General features: G+C 45.6%; 1 protein-coding gene across 1 annotated transcript; it reads right to left on the bottom strand.

Moving 5' to 3' along the window:
• Positions 1-18,562: 18,562 nt before the first annotated feature.
• Positions 18,563-20,838, bottom strand: LOC103646617 (pentatricopeptide repeat-containing protein DOT4, chloroplastic). The gene is made up of 2 exons (XM_020548349.3): positions 19,436-20,838; positions 18,563-19,351 (listed from the first exon to the last, which is right to left on the bottom strand). The coding sequence occupies exons 1-2, from the start codon at positions 20,619-20,621 to the stop codon at positions 18,930-18,932; spliced, it is 1,608 nt and encodes a 535-aa protein (XP_020403938.1). The 5' UTR covers positions 20,622-20,838; the 3' UTR covers positions 18,563-18,929.
• Positions 20,839-22,999: the final 2,161 nt, after the last annotated feature.

The following is a 22,999-nucleotide window of genomic DNA, read 5'->3' as shown; positions in this document are numbered from 1 at the left end:
TCGCAATCTCTGCAACACCATCCTCAAATGATCTGCATGCTCTTCTTCGCTTTGAGAATAAACCAGAATGTCATCAATGAATACCACCACAAACTTATCAAGGTAGTCCATGAATACACTGTTCATCAAGTTCATGAAGAATGCTGGCGCATTGGTCAAACCAAAAGACATCACTGTGAACTCATACAAACCATACTTGGAAATGAATGCCGTCTTCGGAATGTCCGAAGGTCGGATCCTGAGCTGATGATAACCTCACCTCAGATCAATCTTGGAGAACACACTGGCTCCTCTCAACTGGTCGAACAGATCTTCAATTCTGGGCAAGGGATACTTGTTCTTGATCGTGACCTCATTCAAAGCTCGATAATCAATACACATCCTTTTGGTGCCATCTTTCTTCTCCACAAATAGGACAGGGGCGGCCCAAGGCGAGGTGCTTGGCCGGATGTAACCTTTCTCTGACAACTCATCAATTTGCTTCTTAAGCTCAACCAACTCTGGTCCAGATATTATGTAAGCTCTCTTAAAGATAGGGGCGGTTCCAGGAAGAAACTCTATGGCAAACTCAACCTTCCGCTCTGGTGGCATACCTGGTAAGTCCTTTGGAAACACATCTGGGAACTCGGACACAACCTTGATACTCTCAATTGGGTCTGCTTCACTGCTATCAACAGCTATCTGATAACAACTTCCTTTCTTTGGCTCAGGCGGGACTAACTCGGTCACCACTTCCTCTCCTAGTGGGGACACCAACTTGATTGTCCTCTTATCACAACTGATAACTGCCTGATACTTATCTAGCCAATTCATCCCTAGGATGACATCTATTCCCTGAGTACCCATTACTATAAGGTTGGCGGGAAACGCTATCCCCCTTATTTCCACACTTATATTCAAACAAATGCTATCGGCTCGAATTCTACCACCGGCTGAGTCAATTTGAATGGGGGTTGACATGGTAGTAATTGGAAGATTATGTGCTTCTACCCATGATGCAGTAATGAAAGAATGCGTTGCTCCAGTATCAAATAACACTTCTGCAATATGGGAGTCGACTGGGAACATACCTACTATCATGCCGGGGGTCTCCTGAACTGCTTCAGCCTCCAAGTGGTTCAGTCTTCCATGATTATAACGTGGCTGAGAGCGATTGCCTGCTCCAGGCTGAGGCACATTCTGCTTTGCTGGGGCATTGGGGCCTGACTGCTGCTGGGCTGCCTTCTTCGGACATTGCATCACCCAATGGCCTTGCTCTCCACAGTGGAAACATGCCCTGTTTCCAACCTGAGCTGGTGTTGCCTGACTGTTCTGCTGGTTTGCTGGGGCAGGAAGACGAGGTGCCTGCTGATTCTGCCTCTGAAACTGACCTCCTGACTGATTGCTCTGACGGTTCTGGTACTGATGCTGAGGATACTGCCTTTGAAACTGATGATGCTGCTGAGGTGGACGCTGGTTCTGCCTGAACTGCTGAGGTTGATTGCCTGAGAAACGAGGACGATTGCTGCTTCCAGGCTCGGATCCACTGATCTTGCGCTTACGATCTTCCATCTCCTTACGCTTCCTCTCTGTCATGATTGCTCTGTCAATCAGGTGCTGGAATGTCGGGAAGGTGTGATTCATCAGTTGGTACTGCAGAGGGTCAACCAAGCCTCTCAGGAAACGGTACTGTCGCTTGGCGTCGGTGTTGACATCTTCAGGAGCATAGCGAGACAGCTGCAGAAATCTGTCCCAGTACTCACTGACAGACAATGGCCCTTGCTTGAGAGCCAGGAACTCCTCCTTCTTCACTGTCATCAGACCTGCAGGAACATGGTACTGACGAAAGCTACCTCTGAACTCTTCCCAGGTGATGGTGTCGGGGTGGGCATGGGTGGCGAGGTAAGACTCCCACCATGATTGGGCTGCTCCTCTCAACAGACGGGGACCATACAGAACTTTCTCCCTGTCATCGCACTGAGCGGTATGCAACTCACGCTCCACAGTGCGCAGCCAGTCTTCAGCATCCATGGGGTCAGAAGAATGAGCGAACGTTGGTGGATGACCTCTCATGAATTCAGCACGCTTGTCTCTAGGCATCTGAGGCATCTGAGGCTGAGGTGGGGCCTTCTGCTGCTGCTGCTGCTGCTGAATGGCGGCCAAAGTCTGACCGATGGCTTGAACTGCCTGAGTCTGCATCAGAAACATCTGCTCGATGGACATCGGGGGCGGGGGCGGCAGATGCTGCTGCTGGGGCACCTCCTCCTGTTGAGCGGCTCGCTCCTGCTGAGCACGCCTTCCTCCTCTGCGCCTGTTCTCTGACATCTGCAGAATGCAACCACACATCAGAACTGATCTGGCCAATCTTGCAGCATAAGAAAAGAGAATAGAATTCCTCAACAGCACTGAACAGATGAGCATCTTGACTGATCTCCAACACAGACCACACAGCTTCTCAGATAAAGAGGAAAGTGGAATAAAAGGTTTCCCAACTATATAACTAACTCCATTAACATAATAGGTAAACCGAAATGCAGGGGATACCCACACTCTGGTGACAATCATTACAAAGATCCAAACCAAACATAGTTCATCATGACAAACACAAATGCACAGGATATAGCAAACTACCCTGTCTAACTAAGACTAACTAAGACCGAGACTAACGCTAAGACTGAAGCTTCTACGTATATATTTCGTATTAATTACAAGATCCAACTCTAACGATCTATGGTTCTAGAGTTATCTTGGTCTTGCAGGCGGGATTGCCATAAGACTGGTGTCCACGCTGAGGTGAGCGGTACGGGTGTTGAGTCCCGACGGGAGCGGGGGAACCACCATCCAGGTGACGACGTTCCGCGCGCTCAGCCCGCAGCAGGGCGATCTCAGCACGAGCCCTACTCAACTCGTCTAATGCATGGTCCAGCTCCGTGTTTAGCACGGTGGCTAGGTTGACTGTGCTGCTCAACCTAGGATTGCCCTCACCAACAGGTGAGACAATCACGCCTCCTGTGCTGCCAGATGGACGGCGGGGGTAATACTTCAGGTCAAGACCGTCAGCTGCCCCACCGAAAACCGAGCAGTAGTGCGAAAGCACACGCCGTGCAGCATCTTGCATGGCTGCCTCAGCTGAGTCCCGCTCAGAGATAGAATAGTGCTCTGAGCAGGCCTCCGCACCCTGGAGACTGTTCTCCGGGCAGCGCACCAAGCAGGTTGCCTCCCAGCGGTCCGGGTAGACCCCGCGACTATGCTGGTAGACCACACAGCGATACTCGACGGACCAAGTATGCCGGTTAAATGCCCGACGTAGCAGGGTGTCGAGCGCATCGTGGAAGTGACACCCGCGAGCAGCGTCGCGAGTGATGGGTCGAGCAACCCATCCTTCCGGCTCAGGGTTAGCAGAGAAGTCGGTGTCGTGGCTCGAGCTGTCGTCGCCACCTCCGTCGTCTGGGTCTCCTCCAGCAGCTACTCCAGAAGCTGGGGCGCCCAGTGGTGGTGCAGGGGGCGCCTCCAGAGGAAGCACAGGGGAGCAGCTCCTCACAGACTCTATCTCCTGGTGGAGCGAGAAGGAAGAGCCCTGCTGCTCCTGTCGTCGACGTTCCTGCTCCTCACGCAGGCGGTGGTGTAGTCTCTCCAAGTGGCTGGACTGTCCGGCCACGGGACGGCGAAGCGGACGCTCAGCAAGACGGGAGGGTAAGAAGGGGATGACTGACTTTCGCGCAGTGTGTCTAAGTCGAGCCATCTACAAAAGACATCGTAAGCAAAAGGGTGAGAACAGAATTAATATGACCAGCAAATAATGAATCATAAGTAAATGAAGGATTGGAATAAAGCATAATTTTCAGCAAGGTATAATATATAGTAGAACATAGGTTTGGTCGGTATGACCAACTTTTGAAGGGATATCAAAGTCAAGGTAGAGACAGAGGTCTATAGTCCTTAGAACGACCATTCTACTCTAGGTTAGCGGTCCTACAGTCAGCACGGCTTTGATACCACTTATGTCACACCCGGTTTTAGAAGGCAAACCGAATGCGAACCATGTACGTGCCAGGATCAGTTATTCACGTACACAGCAGTTACATAATATGGACATCATCACACAGTGCTCAAAATAGTATTAATAAGGGAAATAGTCGATTACATCATACGTCTGAGACGTCCATATAGTTCTTACAATAAATCAAAGTGCGGAAAAGAAACGTAGATAACCGCGGCCTTCACAGGCAGCCAACTGGGGGTTGCCGCTAACCCACACCTAGAACTCGTCGTAGTCTTGAAACTCCTGGAAGTCTCCTTCCACAGCTTCATCTTCGCCTGAGCAGTGGTTGCAATGCTGACAACCTGGGGATGGGGGGGGGTTTGGTGTGTAGAGCAAGGGTGAGTACACATCAACATACGCAGCAAGTATCCTGTTTGGCTGTAGTGGACTAGCTTTATGTGGGGATAAGTCAAGCAGTTGCTTTTAGTTGGTCAGATTGTTACTTACTAGTAGAAAGCCAAGTTTTAGCATTAACCCAAGTTATTAACCCAAATGTACTCCTTTCCAAACGGAAAGAGTACCACTTACCAGCACCATAGTCATAACCAAAACCATCAATCTCATAACCACCTGTACCAAAGTATCTCTGATCAAGTACCACTAATCACTGGAGCTCCCTTGGCCGCTCATAACCGCGAGCACGGCTGATATATCAGTTTTCAAACACTCTGCAGAGGTTGTGCACTTTACCCACAAGCCGTGATTCCCATTCTGCCCGGAGAGAGCTACTCCCCATTGACCACTACCTAGGTGGCCTAGCAGGGCATCACTACGTAGCCTTTACAAAGATTCCCCGGGGCTGTAGCCACACGTTAGGTTTCCTAAATGCACCGCACTCCTCCCCAAGGGGCGAACCCAAACTTGGCAGAGCGAGCCGCATACACCGAGCCCCATTGACGGCACGACGGCTAAGTGATCTACACCCCGGATCCTCTAATTATTCAGCTAAGGGCATCCCATTCCACCCTCATGGTTGCACTGTTTTCCCGGGCGGTCATCCATAGAACAGGTCCTTACGGAGAGGCACTCGAGAAACCGCTCGAGCCCCCTTAAAGGCCACAAGTACAACATCATCATAAGAAAGGGGAAAACAGCGTATCATAGGTAATCTCATCATGTTCATTGATTATAGTTGAGCAATAGCATAAAGCTAAACAGTAATAATCCAACCCAAATAGGTGAACAAGGACATGGATCACAAAAGCTAGTCAATCCTTAGGCATAAATGTGTAAAGCGGGAGGTGAATTAAATAATGAATAGGACATAGATAGGTCAAGGGACACTTGCCTCCACCAACCGACTGCTGCTCAGGGGCTTCTCCTGCGAGCTCCTCGGGCTCTTCGACCGGATCGTTCTCTATGCGATTGCAAGCATACATACATTCATCCATTCAAATTGGGAAACAAACAGTACATCATACAAGGGAACAAAGAAAGTGAATATGCATCAAGTATGACATTCGATATCGCATTCATTATGGTTAGAAAGAAACGGGAGAAGGTCTCGCGGGGGGTTAAAGCTTATGCACTAATGATTGGCTACAATTGGTTCTAACAAAAGAATTCAGTTATATGCACTAATGGAAACCTAGTCGTTTTTAGTTGATCAACATTGGATTGGATAAACAATTAATTGTATGAACTAACTAGCATAACGAAATTCTAAATTAAGTTTCCTATTTCAATAATATGAACAATGATTAACCTACCTAAAATAAAATAAGTAACAGTAATGAAAGAAAATATAATAAAAAAATAAATAAATAAAAGGGGGGCGGTTGAACCGGCCAGGGGGCGGTTGAACCGGCCTGGGGCAGGGGCGGGGGCGGCCGAGCCGGCGGCGCGCAGGGGCGGCTGGGCAGGGGCGGGCGGACGGGCGGTTGGGCCGGGGCCGGGGCGGCCGAGGCCGGGCGGGCACGGGGGCGTCCGAGCCGGGCGGGCACGGGGCAGGGCGCGCGGGGGCGGCCGAGCTGGGCGGCGGCGGCCGAGCGGCGAGGGGAAAGGGGGAGGGAGGAGAGGGGGACCTCACCGGGGACGGGGACGGGCGGCCGAGCGGCGGGGTGGCCGAGCTGCAGGGGGGCGGCGGCTTGGGTGGGGAAGAGAGAAAATGAGAGGGAGGGAGAGGGATTGGGGAATTGGGGGGGAATTGGGGGGGAAAGGGAGGGGGCGGCTGGGCCAAAGGGCCCAAAGGGGCGCGGGGGGGGGCGGCTAGGGCCGGCCAGGGGCGGCCCACGGCGCGGGAGAGAGAAAGAGAGGAGAGAGAGAAAGAAAAAGAAAAAGAAAGAAAAGGTTTTTCTCCTTTTCGAAATCCGATCTTTCTAGATGAATGCACTTACATCTCTAAGCAATCAAAGAATGCATAGTTCAGCATGGTGCATCAAACAACATAAAGTAATCTAGGGTTTTTCTTTACACGGGAAATCCAAGCCAAGTCCCGCTATAACTTTGGAAAAGGTCAAGGTTTAGCGAGAGAACGAGAAAAGAAAAGAGTAACGCCTGAATTTGGTGAGAGAAAAGAAGAAAAAATTCTACCCCCAAATTCAGGGCGTTACAACTTTTTTGTTTTCTCCGAAGCTCTTACTCTTGTGCCGAAGCAGAATCACAAGCGAAGTTTCGTCTGAGCACGATGATTAAGCTTCGGCTATGACTAAAAATTTGGCAGCAAAACAGTGCAATAGCAATGAATGCCGAGGTAACTTCACACCTACCCATCTGTTTATATAGTGCAGCAGGTGGGAAGGTGAATCGGCAAGGTCTCCAGCACCGAACAAACAGTCACCCGCACTCACTGAACGGTGGGCCACAGGGTCCGAGAAGGTGAATCGCTGGCGCGCGCGTAATTGGTGCAAGATGGGGCGCGCGCGACGATTATTTTAATCGTTTCTCGCCAACGAGCTCAGGGAAGGTGTTTTTTGGATCTTCGGCGTCCCGAAGCCTAGAAGACTTTTTCACGGATCAAGCTCGTTACAAAAAACGATCTAGCACCGCGAAGGGGCTACTGTTGGGGTATGCTTCGTAGCCGAAGATCCTAAAAAGAACACCTTCGAAAGGTCTTCTCAGAAGCAAGCGCCGAAGCTATTATCTATAAAGCTTCGGCACAAAGACAAATCTCAAGATGAAGGGTCGAACCGACTTAAAGATGAATTGACTTAAAGACCCATGATGTTTTGTGTCATTATTGTAGTCGACTGTAAAGGACATAAATGTAATTTTGCGCAGGTTGCATCATGTGCCTATAAATAGGTGAACAGTATCCCGGCACTGTTCACGCGATCCTGTAATCACTGACACGTCACGCTTGAATTATTGCTTTTCGCCAAGGCGAAGGTATAAATGTCCCTAAATATTATGTTTTAATACTTGCATATTCATATAATAAAACATGTGAATATATTTTATACTTTATATTTCATTTATCATTGTTTGTTGTCTTATAAATATGATCACGAAGGTGAAATCTTCGTGATACTTTACTTATGACCTTCGTCCGAAGCTCATTAAATCCTTGGGGAGATAATGCTTCAGCGGACGAAGGGCATTTATACTTAACATCTTTGTGTTGCCTTGTTCTTAAGGCGAAGCATTTGAGAACAAGTCTCCAACACAGGGTGGATGCCTTGTCCATGTGACGAAAATGGAATTAAGGATTAAGGTGTGGATACCTGAGTCAAGCGTTTGAAAGTACTAAACACATGTCTGGAAATATGGTAACCGGTAAGCCTAGTACCTAAGTGAAGCCGGGCGCGGACTTTCCTCCTCACTTGTCCTGAGACTGGGTCTCCCATGCTAGCTATGGTGGGTACAAGTGCGGTCACTGCACAGCGGCAGCCGGGATCAGTGGAGCATTGTATGCCAAGGCGGTGAACCTTGGCCACGAACGGGGAATCGATGGGGATGGTTGACGTGTGTGGGGACGGAGTGCCCCTACATGTCGTGTGTTTAGGTTTACCTTGCAAGGTTAAAAACTCGATTCGAAATGTCTGCTTCTCGCAGCTAATGAGACTGCTTGACCCCTTGTGCTGCATTGAGTAAAATGTGGAATGAGGTTTTACTTGAGATAACATGTTGATTGTGCTAAAGGATTGTTACCATGCATGCTTAGAAAGGAGCAAACCAAGCTAAATTAATGAGGCTAGAATTGGAAAAACTAAAATTGATTTTAGACTCAGCTAGTTCTTTTGGCAAACCAAACCCCTCAGCCAAACAGTTGCATGGTCTAGAGGTAGAGGAGTAGACTCCTCACACCAGGTAAGTCTAGCTGAGTATTAGTATACTCAGCCTTGCTTGTGGCACAATTTTTGCAGGTACGCTATAGGACATGGTTGATGGTGTGACTTGGCCTTCCACCCTTGTTGGGGGCCTTCGGCTTCCGAAGGTCCTCAAAAACATAATTTGACAATGTTTTCCAAGTATGCGAGCAGGTATATGCGAGCAGGTATCTTCGGAATCAGGTTGCGGGTATACAAAAGGAATGTGCAGAAGCTATGTGCAGAAAAGCTTCGGCATGACAGCAGAAAAGGGAAACCGACTTAAAGATGAAAAGTCAAATTAGACCTCGGAGAATTACTATAGAGTTATTGATAAAAGCAAAGGGCATTAATGTAATTTTACATGGGTTGCGTCCCGTGCCTATAAATAGATGAACAGTACTCCTGTACTGTTCACGCTGACTTGGCATTGGCATCACGCTTGTACCCTTACTTTCCTTCAAGCCGAAGGTACATTTGTAATTTGTTGTCGTTTATATAAGTAAAATAAATAGAAATGAATTAATGTTCAAAGTAATCATATTATTTTATGTATGAACCTCTCTTAACTTTCATTATAATTATGAAGGTGTGACCTTCATAACCTTCGTCCGAAATCCATTATATCCAAAGGGAAATAATGCTTCGAAGGACGAAGGGCTTTGATATTTAACATTTTATGTTGCCTTGTTCTTAATTCATAGCATTTGAGAACAAGTCCCCAACATTGGCGCCCACCTCCGGTGAACTCACTTCCATTTCTTGAGCTTTGAACACCTTCGGCAAGCATCACCGTCGTCATGCCGCCGAAAAAAGCTTCAGTGACAGGGGCTGCCACTCTGCAGCCACTGGACCCCAATCAGGATGTCCTTTCTCTTAGGGAGGCCCGAAGCCAGAAGAGGAAGGCCACTAGTCCAACACCTCCGGAGGATGACTTGGATCAGGAGATCCAAAACCTGGAGATCCTTCAGCAACAGGTGCAACGAAAGAAGGAGAAGATGGCTCGTTTAGCTGACCTTCAGAGACAAATAGATGAAGCTTCAGAAGAGGTTCATCATCTTGTTCAAGATGACCAGAACCGAAGGCCTCCGCGCAGATAGCTTCATCAGGAAGGCTTCTACAATGAGGACGACTGGTATGAAGATTTCCATCATGGAAATTTTGCTTTTGATGATGCTTCTCCTCTATCAACAGAATTGCAGGCTACACCATGGCCCCAGTCTTACAATCCACCCCAGCTCCCCATGTACGATGGTCATACAGACCCGAAGCAATTCTTGATGAGCTATGAAGCAACCATATCTTCGTATGGTGGCAATACTGCAGTCATGGCAAAGTCTTTTGTCATGGCCGTCAAGAGTGTCGCTCAAACCTGGTACTCCTCTCTTCGGCCAGGGACAATCACCTCTTGGCAGAAGCTGAAGGATATGTTGATAACCAGCTTCCAAGGGTTTCAGACGAAACCAGTTACTGCTCAAGCTTTATTCCAGTGTACCCAGGACCACGAAGAATACCTCCAGGCGTATGTCCGAAGGTTTCTGCGTCTGAGGGCACAGGCGCCAACAGTGCCCAATGAAATTGTCATTGAGGCCATGATTAAGGGACTCCGGCCAGGACCTTCAGCGCAATACTTTGCCAGGAAGCCACCACAAACTTTGGAGAAGCTGCTCCGGAAGATGGACGAGTATATCCGAGCTGACAATGACTTCTGCCAAAGAAGGGAGGAGGCATTCAGGTTCTCTGAAATGGCCAGGGGCTTCGGAGGAAGATTTCATCCGAGGCACGTCAGGTCAATTCATAATTCCACTCAAAGTGATGATAGAGGGAGCCAACAGCAAAGGCCACAATACTCTTCGCAAGCTTCGGGGCAACAGCAAAGCTCTGTTCGGCCGCCAGCGCCAAGGGGCAGAGGCGCCAGGGGCTTCGGGGGAAGATTTGGGGATCAGCCAAGAAGAATTTACTGTCTATTCTGTGGTGAAGACAAGGGCCATACCACCAGGATGTGCCACGTCACCATCCAGAAGCAAAAGGAGATAGCAGAAGCTGCAGCACAACAGAGTCAGCCGAAGCAGGCCATGCACACTGCTTCGTACCATTCGCCTTACATTCCAGAATTAATAGGCAATCACTCTGCAGCTTCTGTTGCTTCGGCAAGTCAACCCCAAGCATCTTGGCAACAGCCTCCACCGCCACCACCAACGCAGCGAGGACAGCAGCCAGAAGGGAGTCAGCACACTCACCTTTAGAGGGACTTCAGAGAGGAGTCCGAAGCTCGCACAGTCAATAGCACTGTGCCAGAGTCGAAGCACATTTACTGACAAATATCCTACCTCGACAGCAGTGTTTTCGCATTTTTACATTCAGTATTACTTTTTTGTTAATAAGGAACAATTATGGGAAGTCCAAGTGTTTTTTATCGTTTTTTCAATTTCTTGTAATAGTTTCGCTTTTTGCCATAATGAAAATATATCTTCTCCATAGGCTTGAGTTGCCGAAGCATACGAATTTATGGTGGCACGAAGGACCTTTGAATTATCAAAAATTTGTTCTAAGGGACACAGTGCAATTTATTCGAAGCAGTAAAAAGTCGTTCCTAAGGGAGCGCAGTGTAAGTTTTCTAAGCCTACAGCGAAAAATAAGCGCTGATTCCGCCGAAAGTAAAAGGCGAAGAAGCTCCTAAGGGAGGCTTACAGTGAAAAATAAACGCTGATTCCGCTGAAAGTAAAAGGCAAAGAAGCTCCTAAGGGAGGCTTACAGCGAAAAATAAACGTTGATTCCGCTGAAAGTAAAAGGCGAAGAAGCTCCTAAGGGAGGCTTACAGCGAAAAGTCAGCGCTGATATAAAAAGATTGTGTGCTCTATTGCAGGGATGTGTGTATCTTCGGCACAAATATCATTTTGCATAACATAACATCATCACATCATTTTGCATAACATAAGCATCATACAGCATATTGCATGTGGAACAAGAAGGGGATACAGTATTGATCTTCGGAGAATGTTTTGAAAAAGAGAAAATCGTGCTAAGGCACAGGATAAATTGAGAAGAAGTGTAGCTTCATTAGAGAGACAACATAAACCTTTTTTATAGCTTCGGAGAATATTTTCACGAAGCTTGGATATTCCTCATCAGAGAAGTATGGAAATTCTTCTGATATATAAAAGATTTTCTTCACGAAGCATGAAAAGAAGGGAAGGTGTTTTTTCGCCGAAGGCTCAAAAAACGGTATGTATGCAAAATTTCATGCATCGTAAAGAATTGAACTATAAATAGATTATATATTACATTCAAAGTTACAATGTATTACACATGTTACATTCCAAATATTTTTACAATAGCATCTAATCTTCCCTAAGAACTACTTCTGCAGCTTCGTTTAGTAGCTGATCGACAACCTTGTCCATGATGGCTTCGGCCATTTTTCTAATTTCGTCGTCCCCCTTCGGGTGGGGGCCCGGAGATGCCTCAGCAGGTTCTGAGGGAGGAGAAGATACGGCTATATTACTATTACAAACCGCGAACAAAGTCTGAAATCAAAAATTACAACAGAATAAAAACCACTAGTTAATACCTATTTGCCCTTCGGGCTCTGCGCTTTTCTCAGCAGCCTCTGCTATCTTCCTAGCATCATGGATGCCTTTTTCGCTTCTTTGAATGATTTCTTGAGCCATTTCTCGGCCGCCATTGTCCCAAATGTCGGTGAAAATGTTTCCACCTACCAGGCTTGCTTCGGCCGAGGGGTCCTTTATATCTTCGGAAGACAAGGCGGTTTCGGATTGCGCTAAAGATTTCACATGATTACAGCCTTTTCTTTCCAAAACAGTAGCAATCCCCCTGGCGCCTGAAAAAGCACATATGTCTCCGCGGCTATTCAAGATTTCCTCGAAGGCCTCAGCTTCGTGACTGATCCATTCAATCGGGCCTTCTGGATTCCCCCTTGTGAAATTTTCTTCGCTAGAGAATGCGCCAACGCTGGCGAAGTTGGATTTTATCTTCTTAACACACTCTATGGATTTATCATAGTACCTTTTCTTGGAAGCACGAAGCTCTTCAACATTTATTTCCAAATGATTTGCCCATTGATCACTAAGTTCTCGTTTTGTTTCTTCTAGTATGCGTTCTTCTTTAGCTCTAGCCAGTTGTTTTTGAAGATCCTGAATTTCGCGTTTTTGGGCTTCAGCTTGAGACTTAGAGGTAGCTTCGTCTTCCTTTATTTTATCCACTAGTGTAAGCAAAATTTTATCTTTTTCCAAAGCTTCGTTCCTCAGCTTGATAACCTCTGCTCGTAGGTTGTTGAAAGCAATATTATAGCTCTCGTCTTCGGCATTCTTTTGCGCTCTCAAAGCGTTGCTCAGTATTAAACCCTATATGAAAAAAGAATTAGTATAAGAATAAAAGAATGATTCAAAAATTGTAAATTTCCAAATATACAACTCTCACACCTTCAGACTATTATATGCAAGGCTATCCGCAAGATCGTCTTTCGTCATAGCGCAGAGTCCAGCTTCAAGCTTCGGAAACCCCATACTTCTAGCCATCTCCCGGCAGACAGATAATTCTTTGTTGTCAGGGAGGCAGTATAGGAAGTCATCTTCGTCTGTCCCATTGAACACTAGTGCCCCCTTCGGATATTTCAGTTCTCTGGCATAGTGATTAGCTTCAAAAATCTCTTCTTCAGATAATTTCTTCCCCGAAGCATGTCGCACAATATAATCACATATTTTGGAAGGTGCTTCGGGGGCAGCAGTGTCAATTTCTTCAACCAAAATTGGCTCTGACATTTTTATTTTTTCGGCTTCCAAAGCTGTCTTTGTAATTTTTGTTTCTTCGGCTTCCAAAGGTTTTGCCTTGGTGGGCTCTGAAGGCCCAGCTTCAGTTTCAAATTGTTGCTTCGAAGCTTCAGCAACAAAGGCTTCAGTAGACACTTCAGAAGTTTCAACAGTTTTCTTTGGAGTTATGCTTGAAGATTTAATTGTCTCCAAAACATCTAACACATTAACCATCCTTTTTCTTTTCGGGGTCACTGTTGGACCCTTCTGGCTTTTTCCTATCTCAAATTTTGCTGAAGGACTTAAAACTTCTAATGTTTTTGCTTCTTCAGTCCTTGGTTCTTCTATCTTTTCTGTTGCTGGCACTTCGGCCAACTCTTCGATTTCTGGCAGCAGAGTTGATTCTTTAGCTTCAGTGGCCGAAGAGGTCTCACCGGCGAACTCAGGCACTGTGGCCAGTTCAATATAACGTGGCCGGTGTGTGAGAACCTTTACCCTTTTCCTCTTCGGCACCGGCTCACTAGGAGCGGCTGAAGTAGTTTCCTTCGCAGAGGAAGTATTCTTTCTTTTTTGACCCCGCACTGGATAATGGTAGTCGGGGTAGACAAACCCAATTGCGTCAAATACTCGGTTGAGCCTCTTCTTCTTTCAGTCTCCGAAGGCCGCTGATAATGCAGTATCTTCGGCCTTTGAGTATACCCCAAGCAGTTCATCACTTACAGTCTCAATGCTTTTTAGCCAGTCATCATCTGGCTCAACGAATTTATCTCCGTACTTGAATGTGTATTTTAGCCTGACTAGCCCACCTTCGTCAGGTTCTTTAACGGTTTCCTGCGGCATTTCCCAGTTATCTGCAAGTGGCCATACTCTGAAGGCAATATGTTCTTGAATTAAATCCCTTGTCCCAATAAAAGAGCACACTGCGCCGAAGGCTCTTTGGCATTCTTTGGCTGTTTCATCCATCACCACCTTCGGCCTCCGAAGGCCGAAGCGTTGCCAAACAGGGCGCATAATGATACCTTTAATATCTTCCTAGATTTTTAAATCATTCTTCACATAAAACCATTCTGTCATCCAGTTGTCGGGCCATCTTTTCCGAAAGGTTGGCACGGGGCAACTTGACCCAGATCGGGTGCCGAAGCTGTAACAGCCAAAATTTTTTGTGATACTGCTCTTTGCCCCAAGGTTTCGTCTCGTACAACAACTCATGGATGTTGCAAAAACTTTTAGCATTTGGTTCCAAACTTTGGCTCCTCACAGCCCAGACGAAGATGCCCATCCTTATGATTGATTCGGGAGTGAGTTGGTGAAGGTAGACTTCAAATATCTTCAGTACTTCCACAATAAAACTGCTTAAGGGAAATCGTAGTCCAGCTTTCAAGAAGCTTCGGAATACCACGACTTCATTTTCTTCGGGAGTAGGCATAGTTTTCTCCCCAATATCCGCCCTCACAATAGACATGTCTCGAAAATACCTTCCTTTCATGGTATCAAGATGACTCTACTTAATGCTCGATTTGCCGAAGACTGTGTGACTCGGTCACCACGGTCGATCTTCGGAGTCTTCGCCCCCACTTTCTACATCATAACTGTCACTGTCACCAGTATCTTCAGACAAACCCTCCAAAGTTTCTTTAGTAATCTTCTTTGTATTAGTCTTCGACATTGATTGAAGAAAGCCTAGATGCATCTCCTCAGAAAGACTTAGCTTCGAATCACTAACAACTTTTTTATCCTCAGACATCCTTGCAAACGCTGAGAAAGTGCTCTCGAAACCGAAGCTTAAAAATCCAAAAGGCCAAGCAAGTGTTGTTGCACGCAGGCTAGTAGTTGGGTGAGTAAAAGCAGTTGGCAAGAGAGCGTGCCAAATAAACTCGGGATGAGCTCTTATTTATACACCCAGTGCGTTGAAGACTGGAGGGTCCCGCTTGTCAAAGACTGTTGCTGTTCTAGCAAAGAGAAGGTGTTTTTTCGGACCTTCGGCTTAAGGCCTTCGTCCATATCGTAATATGAATTTATCATTACAGCAAATTAATATTGCGAGGGCTACTGTTGGGGGCCTTCGGCTTCCGAAGGTCCTCAAAAACATAATTTGACAATGTTTTCCAAGTATGCGAGCAGGTATATGCGAGCAGGTATCTTCGGAATCAGGTTGCGGGTATACAAAAGCATGGTCAAGACGAAGCTTGACTGAAATGGAAGACGATCGTGACGAAGGATAAAACGATCACGAAGCTATGTGCAGAAAAGCATCGGCATGACAGCAGAAAAGGGAAACCGACTTAAAGATGAAAAGTCAAATTAGACCTCGGAGAATTACTATAGAGTTATTGATAAAAGCAAAGGGCATTAATGTAATTTTACATGGGCTGCGTCCCGTGCCTATAAATAGATGAACAGTACTCCCGTACTGTTCACGCTGACTTGGCATTGGCATCACGCTTGTACCCTTACTTTCCTTCAAGCCGAAGGTACATTTGTAATTTATTGTCGTTTATATAAGTAAAATAAATAGAAATGAATTAATGTTCAAAGTAATCATATTATTTTATGTAAGAACCTCTCTTACCTTTCATTATGATTATGAAGGTGTGACCTTCATAACCTTCGTCCGAAATCCATTATATCCAAAGGGAAATAATGCTTCGAAGGACGAAGGGCTTTGATATTTAACATTTTATGTTGCCTTGTTCTTAATTCATAGCATTTGAGAACAAGTCCCCAACAACCCTGCCACCAGGTTGGACGGTCGAGTGGGATGCTGCTACGGCAGGAGAGGATCAGGAGGAGTAGTGGGCCAGGCCTTGCCCTATTCCTCAGCATTCGACGTTATCGATTATCCGCTGCACTTTACTTATGAACTTGTTTCCCTTTTATTTAAAACTCTGATTTATGTAATAACTCTAGTACCTTAATTTGTGGTTTCATGCTTTATTGTATTCTCTCTGTGACTCACCTTCGAGTGAGCTAGTGGTATTTGATCCTGGGGAAGTGGCTTTATCAAACTAGATCTGAGGGACTGACGGGTTATTCCAATTTAAGACGTGACTTGGGCACTTAAGCTAGAATAATTCGGGCGGTTCCGCCACATATAGTTTGTGATAACCTATCCGTGCCACTTATACACAAGACATTGTACAACACTATTGGTCTAGAATTTTATTTCTCACATGATGTTGCAGATTTTGCTTTGCAATATCTCAGTAGCTGCAGAAGCATAATTTGATAGCTAATGTGTAATTGTTTTGGTCTTCCCAATAGCGGTTGTTGTTGGCACTTGGCAGGATGTGTGTAACATTTGTTTTATATAAAAGAAACAGAGTGTAACATTATAGGTTCGAGTTGTCAATGTACACTTGTGTGTTCTCACTTAGTGTGCTACAACCCATAATTGATTGGAATCGATTGTACCAACATGAATTATTGATAACAACACTGGCACTAACTTGCCAGGAACCTTCCATTTAAGCAAAAGACAGTAGGTCTACTGATAGGATGCACTACTTCTCCATGTTTGATATAAACAAATTGATAGTGTGAGATCTCTTTCATGAAGAAGATGTCAGTCTTCTATGTTCTCGAAAAGAATCAGAAGATGTGGGAGCTATGTGCAAACTGGAAGAAATTATGGGTTTAAAATTACTCGACATGCGGTGGGTATGACAGCGCCAGGACATTATATTAAGAAGAAGACATTCTCATGCCTCAGGCGCTGGCGCTGCCTCCTCCATCGACGCCTCGGCGGCTCTGGTTGTGCAATGGATCAAGATGGTGCTCAGGATGGTCGAGCGCTGCTGCACCACCACGTCGTCCCTATCGGTGCCTCAACCGTCAGCATTGCCTTCTCCGATGGCTCTAGTCGTGCATGCGGCCACCGGTGTTTCATAAGGTCGTTACCATACCTATGCTTGATGTGTATGCAAGCTTGGTCTCGTGCAGACATGTTAGGTGATCAATCTTGTTTTATAAATGCACTAACAATTTGTTTGGAGGATGAGGAGGAATAAATGGTAATAGTGAATTTTTTAGCATTCATTTCCTTTCCTTTGACTGAATACTTATATTTCACTATTTTTAGGATGAACCAGATTGTTGATAAGTTGATAGATTTTGAAGTTGACAGCTTGATGTCGAACCAAGGTAAATCATTTTCTTTACTTTGATTAACTACTAAATACTTATATTTTCTTAATTTCTTTGCTTTGTTGTCTGGTGGCCAAGTGGTGTGTGGTGTTGTCTATCAAGTGACCAAGATCAAGTATTTAAGTGTGAATCTGTTATGCAAGTGAAGTGTTGTTGGCGCCTGTGCAAGTGAAGTGTTGCTAGTGCCTTGTTGTCTGGTGCCGCCTTAACCTGTTGGCTCTGTATTAGTCATGGGTGTTGCCTGTTCCTGTTCGCCTATTCTTGTCTATGTGGGGTACTGGGGTACTTCCTATTCGTCTGTTCCTGTTCGCAAGTGAAGTCATGGGTACTATTGTCGTGTTGGCTTGGGCACTTGGTTGTATGAGACTATTACTGTGAGGTGTCAACTCAGTTGCAGTTTCTGGAATTTTTGTGAACTAAAGTTGCTTGTTATGATTGCTGCACACGTTCAAGTCATTTCCTCACGTCCATTTCAGTTTTCAGCGATGAGTAGAACTACTCCTTTTGTATCATATGTATTACAATTGCTGCTTTGTGAACTTAGTTGCTTGTATTACATTATTACCATTGTTGTTAAGCTTTTTGATATATGTACCCGTGGGTATTCGATACCCGATGGGTACGGGCATGGGTACAAATTTTTACCCATGGGTATAGCCACGAGCGGGTATGAATGAGTATGGTTGTGGGTGGGTGTGAAACATACTTGACTCTAATCTGATATGTTGCTATTCCTATTGTCAACCTGCATGGATTTGTGACTTCTCCCTTGATTTTGAACAGGCCAAGAACATCAAATTCACATTGGAGCAACATATGTTCTTTGCAATATTAGTTTGGTAATTTGAGGTGGCAGACGATATTACTCCAATCAAGATTGAGAACTTCGATTGATCTCTGGGAGAGTGGTGTCCGGTTCGAGGTTTTGTACACTTAACCCGATTATATGTTCAGTACATTAGCCATTGTAGTGTCTTTTTGGAATATAACTTCATTTTATTTTGGAGGATTGATCGAAAACTCATTTTGCCATGTAACTATACTGTTATGTCATATGGAAAACATTACACAACGATCTAGATTTTACATATCATAGTGATGTTTGTCGTTTCGTATCTATATTTTAAACTAATTTCACTTTCGTGGCAACGCACAGGCACGGATCTAGTAGAAGCTGAAGTTAGTAGCAACATGTAGCACTTATTAGGAGTCAGAGTCAGCATATTTGCTGGCCAATAAGTTTTGGCATAGATGACATTTTTTTCTTAATAACAAAATTCTGTGTTGCAACATAGAGAGTTTGTTTTGACTTCATACAATGAAAATTCTATTGCAATTAAAGTGATTCTGTCCTTTCAAACAGGTCAACTGAAAAAAGTATCTGTTAAAAGCCCTGTGGATGCACAAGCAAAGTTTATTTGCACTGAACATTACAAATGGATCGGTAGAAAACATACCAGTCCTATAAATACAAGTGTACAGAAGAATGTGAAGACACCTTTATCTCTTGATCACATATGCACATTTACCAGCCCCTTCTGTTCATTAAACCTATAATCATGCAATACACCAGAACTATCTCATATTCAATGAAAAAGACCTCAACATAGTGCTACTATGTTACCGCCTGTTTCTTGGCCAGACCATGAGCAAGGCTTCATGCCAAGTCCTACATGCCGATAGTTTGGAGAGTATTTGGTATTAATTTTTGAAGACAAATATCAATGATGTAGTGCTTAAAAATACATATCATGGGACACCGATGTCAGAGATGCAGCTCCAAGCAGGAGATTTCTCCATGTTCATTACTTCCATGGAGCTTCTAATGTCCTCCACTTCAGCCCATCTATCACCTCCTGCTTGGATATTACTCAGCAACACATGATAGCCAACATTACTTGGTTCCAACTCCACAAGTTTCTGAGCTGCAAAATATGCAAGCTTAGAGTTTGAGTGAATTCTACATGATCCAAGAAGGGCACCCCAAATTCTGCCATCTGCCTTAACTTTCATGTTGCTGATCACTTGGAGAGCTTCCTCTAGATTACCTGAACGACCAAGAACGTCCACCATACAAGTATAGTGTCCTAGCTCAGGTGCGAATCTGAACTTTTTTGTCATGCAATCAAACAACTCGCGAGCTTCACTGACGAGACCTGAATGACTACATGCTGAAAGTAGACTTAAGAAGGTCACTTCATTTGGCTTTACTCCTTCTTTCAGCATCTGATTAAACAATGTTAGAGCTTGCTTACCATGACCATGAATTGTGAATGCTTCAATCATTGAACTCCATGAGACTATATCTTTCTGAAGAGTTCTGCTAAAGCATCTTTCTGCAAGATGAATGTCCCCACATCTAGCATAAAGCTTAACAAGGGCTGTGTCCAAGGCACAACTCTCAGATTCTGCAGCATAGTTGTTTCTTATGATGTATCCATGAGTTGCTTTACCACACCTTAAAGCATCTATTTCAGTGTAACTGACTAGGAGACCTCGTAGAATGTCAGCATTTGGAAAGTAAAAGGAGCCCATCATTCTCTCAAATAGATGGATTGCATCCAAGAACATTCCATGATAGATAAAAGCCCATATCATGGCTGACCATAAGTACTTGCTTCCCCCATTGAATTCCTCAAACAACTGAATCGATGACACTAACTCACCGCATTTCGCATAGAGGTCAACAAATGATGCTACCAAGATTGTGTCCATGAGCCCACTCCTAATAGCAAAGGAGTGCAGCTTCTTGCCATGGGGAAGAAATTTGTGCCTGGCGAATACAGAAACAACAGCAGTTAAGGTTTCGCTGCTTGGACACACTTCCTCTTCTATCATTGCCACATACAAACTAATAACCTTGGAAACATTCCCTTCTGAAGAGTATTCCGAGATTATAATGTTCCACGAAACCATGTCTCTACTTGGAGACTGCTTGAACAGCATCTCTGCATCACCCAAGCTAGAAGTCCTGCTCATGTGAGTCAACATCGAGTTGAGAACTAGGAAATCACCTGCCCACCCCCTCTTCACAGCGTAGCATTGCAGCTGCTTACCACTGGCAGTGTCCCTCAAGGCCGTGCACAGCCGGAACACCACTGACAGCGTCACTGCACTTGGCTCGCACCGGCCGTGGGTCCTCATGGCCGTCAGCAGACGGGATACCTCCCAAATATCCTCCGCGTTGACGTACGCGGAAACCAGCGTGGTCCAAGAAACCACGTCCCGCGCGCGCATTTCGTCAAACACAAGGCGCGCGGCCGCGACCATCCCGTGTTGCGCATAAGCCTTCAGCAACGTGTTGCCGAAGTAGACGTTTCCACCAAAGCCGACCCGAATGCCGAAGCAGTGGGCGGCGCCGACAAGGCTGGTGAGGGGCGCCGAAGCGCGATTGAGGAGCGGGAGCGTGAAGGCATCCGGGCGGGCGCCGCACCGGAGCATGGTGATGAATGCAGACACAGCCTCCACGGGGTTGCCTCCGTCGAGGCGGCGCCAGATGGTGGCGTTCCATCGGGCAGTGGCCGTGGTTGCCGAGGAAAGCGGAGAGTTGCGGAGGAGAGTGCCCAGGGTGGCCCAGATGTGCTCGACGAAATGCGGAACTGTAGATCGGCGCGCGATTGATAGGGAAGAAACGTGCTGAAGATAGATGGCAATGGGTACCCCTACCCGAAATCCGATAGGTTTTTGCTCTATTAGAATATGGGTTTGGTTCAATTTCTCTACTCATGGGTTTGTTAATAGGTTCAAATGAAAACTCAACGGGTACGTGGGCATGGGTTTGTTCTTTCACTACTCATATTCGCAAATACATGGGTTTTTAAAACCCGTCTTAAAATCAACAATCCTTATAAATATGTCTCATAATATTATTAATTAAATATGTTCTAATTGAAATAAACTTAATGTAACAAATTTTAGGCTAAAATTAGTTATCACTTGTTCCTTTTATGCTAGCTTATTAATGTATTGATTGTCATTTACATGATGAATTATTTTTTTTATGTTGATGTTAGTGGGTATGGGAAACCCGTTGGGTACCCGAAACCCGCATGAGTATGGGTTTGGGCAAAATTTTATACCCGTCATAGGTATGGTTTTTAGCGGGCGTATTTTTTCTTCGTAAGTATGGGTTTGGGCAAGTAATACCCAGCGGGTTTTTACCCATTGCTATCTCTAACTATGAGTCCACCCTCTCCCTCAGGCCCCACCCCTCGCCCCTATGCCCGCGCTCATCGCCCAGTCAACTACACCATCCGCCCTTCCGTGGAGGGCACACGCACGTTCGCATTCATCTCATATTTTACAAAAAGATCCTTGTATTCTTTATAATCAAACTCGTAGTCCAATAACTAAACCCTAATGTCGCGATGTTGGGCATTCGCTGGTCCAGGTCCGTGCACCCCACCCATCGGCATCGATCCTAAAACAGAGATAAACATTGTTGCCCTATCTCCGGAATCCCCACTCCGCCAGTAAGCGGTCCCGACGCTGGTGACATGGCCGACGGCATCACCCCTAGGCGCAAATTGGACCCGGACTAGCTGAACATCCTGATCTGGTCCACGCCTCCCCCGTCCTCATGCCATAACTCCCCTCCCTGCACGACACCATCCCTCCCTCAGTTGTCGCCATATCTCCTGCCCCCTCGGCTTCGGCGACGTGCCGACGAGCAACGACTTTATGCGGCAGGCTGGTTGCGTTGGACGGGACTCCTCCGTCCCCATGCCATAGCTGTCCTCCATAGGGTCGAACCTGGGGGTGGTCGAGCTGGGCGGTCGCCCAGGGCCCCCAAAATGTTGGGGCCCTTAGATACATACTTAAGTATAGTAGTAGCCTAAATAGTATTTACTTTGTTAGCTGACCAGCCCAATTATCCAAACACGCAGCCCAGTATCTGTTATATTCTCTACAATTTATTGACTTATTATTGTTAACCTAATTTATATCGGCTAATGTGAGTGCGAGACGGCGAACAAGAACGATGATCGGTCTTCTCATCTTCGTCAAGCAGCCATCAGGTACGTTGTGGCTGACGACTATGTGCTGCTCTCTGAACTACTGAAGAAATTTAGTCCCTCTCTGATCCGTCTCTTTGGTCGTCCGGCTTCCCGTCTCCACAGGACGTCAGGACCACGAGTCCATCCCATCTGTGTGTCTGATGTCTCGCACAGTCACACTCTGGTTCTTCAATCATGAATCATCAATTCATCATTTAATTTATTTTATTATTTATTCCTTAGTACGTCTCGTTCTTCATCTTCAATGGAACATAGTGAGGAGCTTTAGACAATTAAACTGCAGAGGAGACATCGTCCGCCTGCGACGTGCCCCTTCCGGCTGCTGCCTGCTCTCTGACTCCACGAGATCCGCACATATTCAGTTGTTCTACATATTCAGGTAATCAGGTTTGTATATTAAATATTCTAATTAAGTATTTTTTACTCCTTAGTAATATAGTAATTATCTGTTATATTTACTGTTGTTTTAATTTACAGTGGTTTGTTATATTATGTCTTCAAGATTGAGAAAGTATCCATCAGGTAGTGAGAAGAGAAAAAGGGGAAACAAAGTCCGATGAATTCATTGAAACACAGCGAGGAGCTTTGGATATTTTTTTAAGACTAATAATTCTACTGCTTCAAGTAATGAATTGACAATTGTTGCTGTGGAGGAAGAGGAGCCTGCCATTGGGAATTCTGAAGAAGAACAAGGAGGAAATGTTGATCCCAATGTCGATGATAACAATGTAGGTGGCCCTGAGTAATTTAGCGGGTGCAACATAGTCTGCTAATGCTGATGAGCCACCATTTTATACTTAC

Source organism: Zea mays, chromosome 2, assembly GCF_902167145.1.
Source record: "Zea mays cultivar B73 chromosome 2, Zm-B73-REFERENCE-NAM-5.0, whole genome shotgun sequence".
Lineage (NCBI taxonomy): Eukaryota > Viridiplantae > Streptophyta > Magnoliopsida > Poales > Poaceae > Zea > Zea mays.
Note: the sequence above shows the minus strand (reverse complement) of the source record. Positions and strands in the feature narration are given on the sequence as shown.

Bases quoted from the DNA above. Each gene is read 5' to 3' on its own strand.
- LOC103646617 (XM_020548349.3), bottom strand. From the start codon at position 20,621: ATGCTCCGGTGCGGCGCCCGCCCGGATGCCTTCACGCTCCCGCTCCTC. The intron at 19,352-19,435 runs GTAAGCAAGCTC...GTCTACTTTCAG, and splicing joins ATTCACAATTCATGGTCATG to CATGTAGTCATTCAGGTCTC.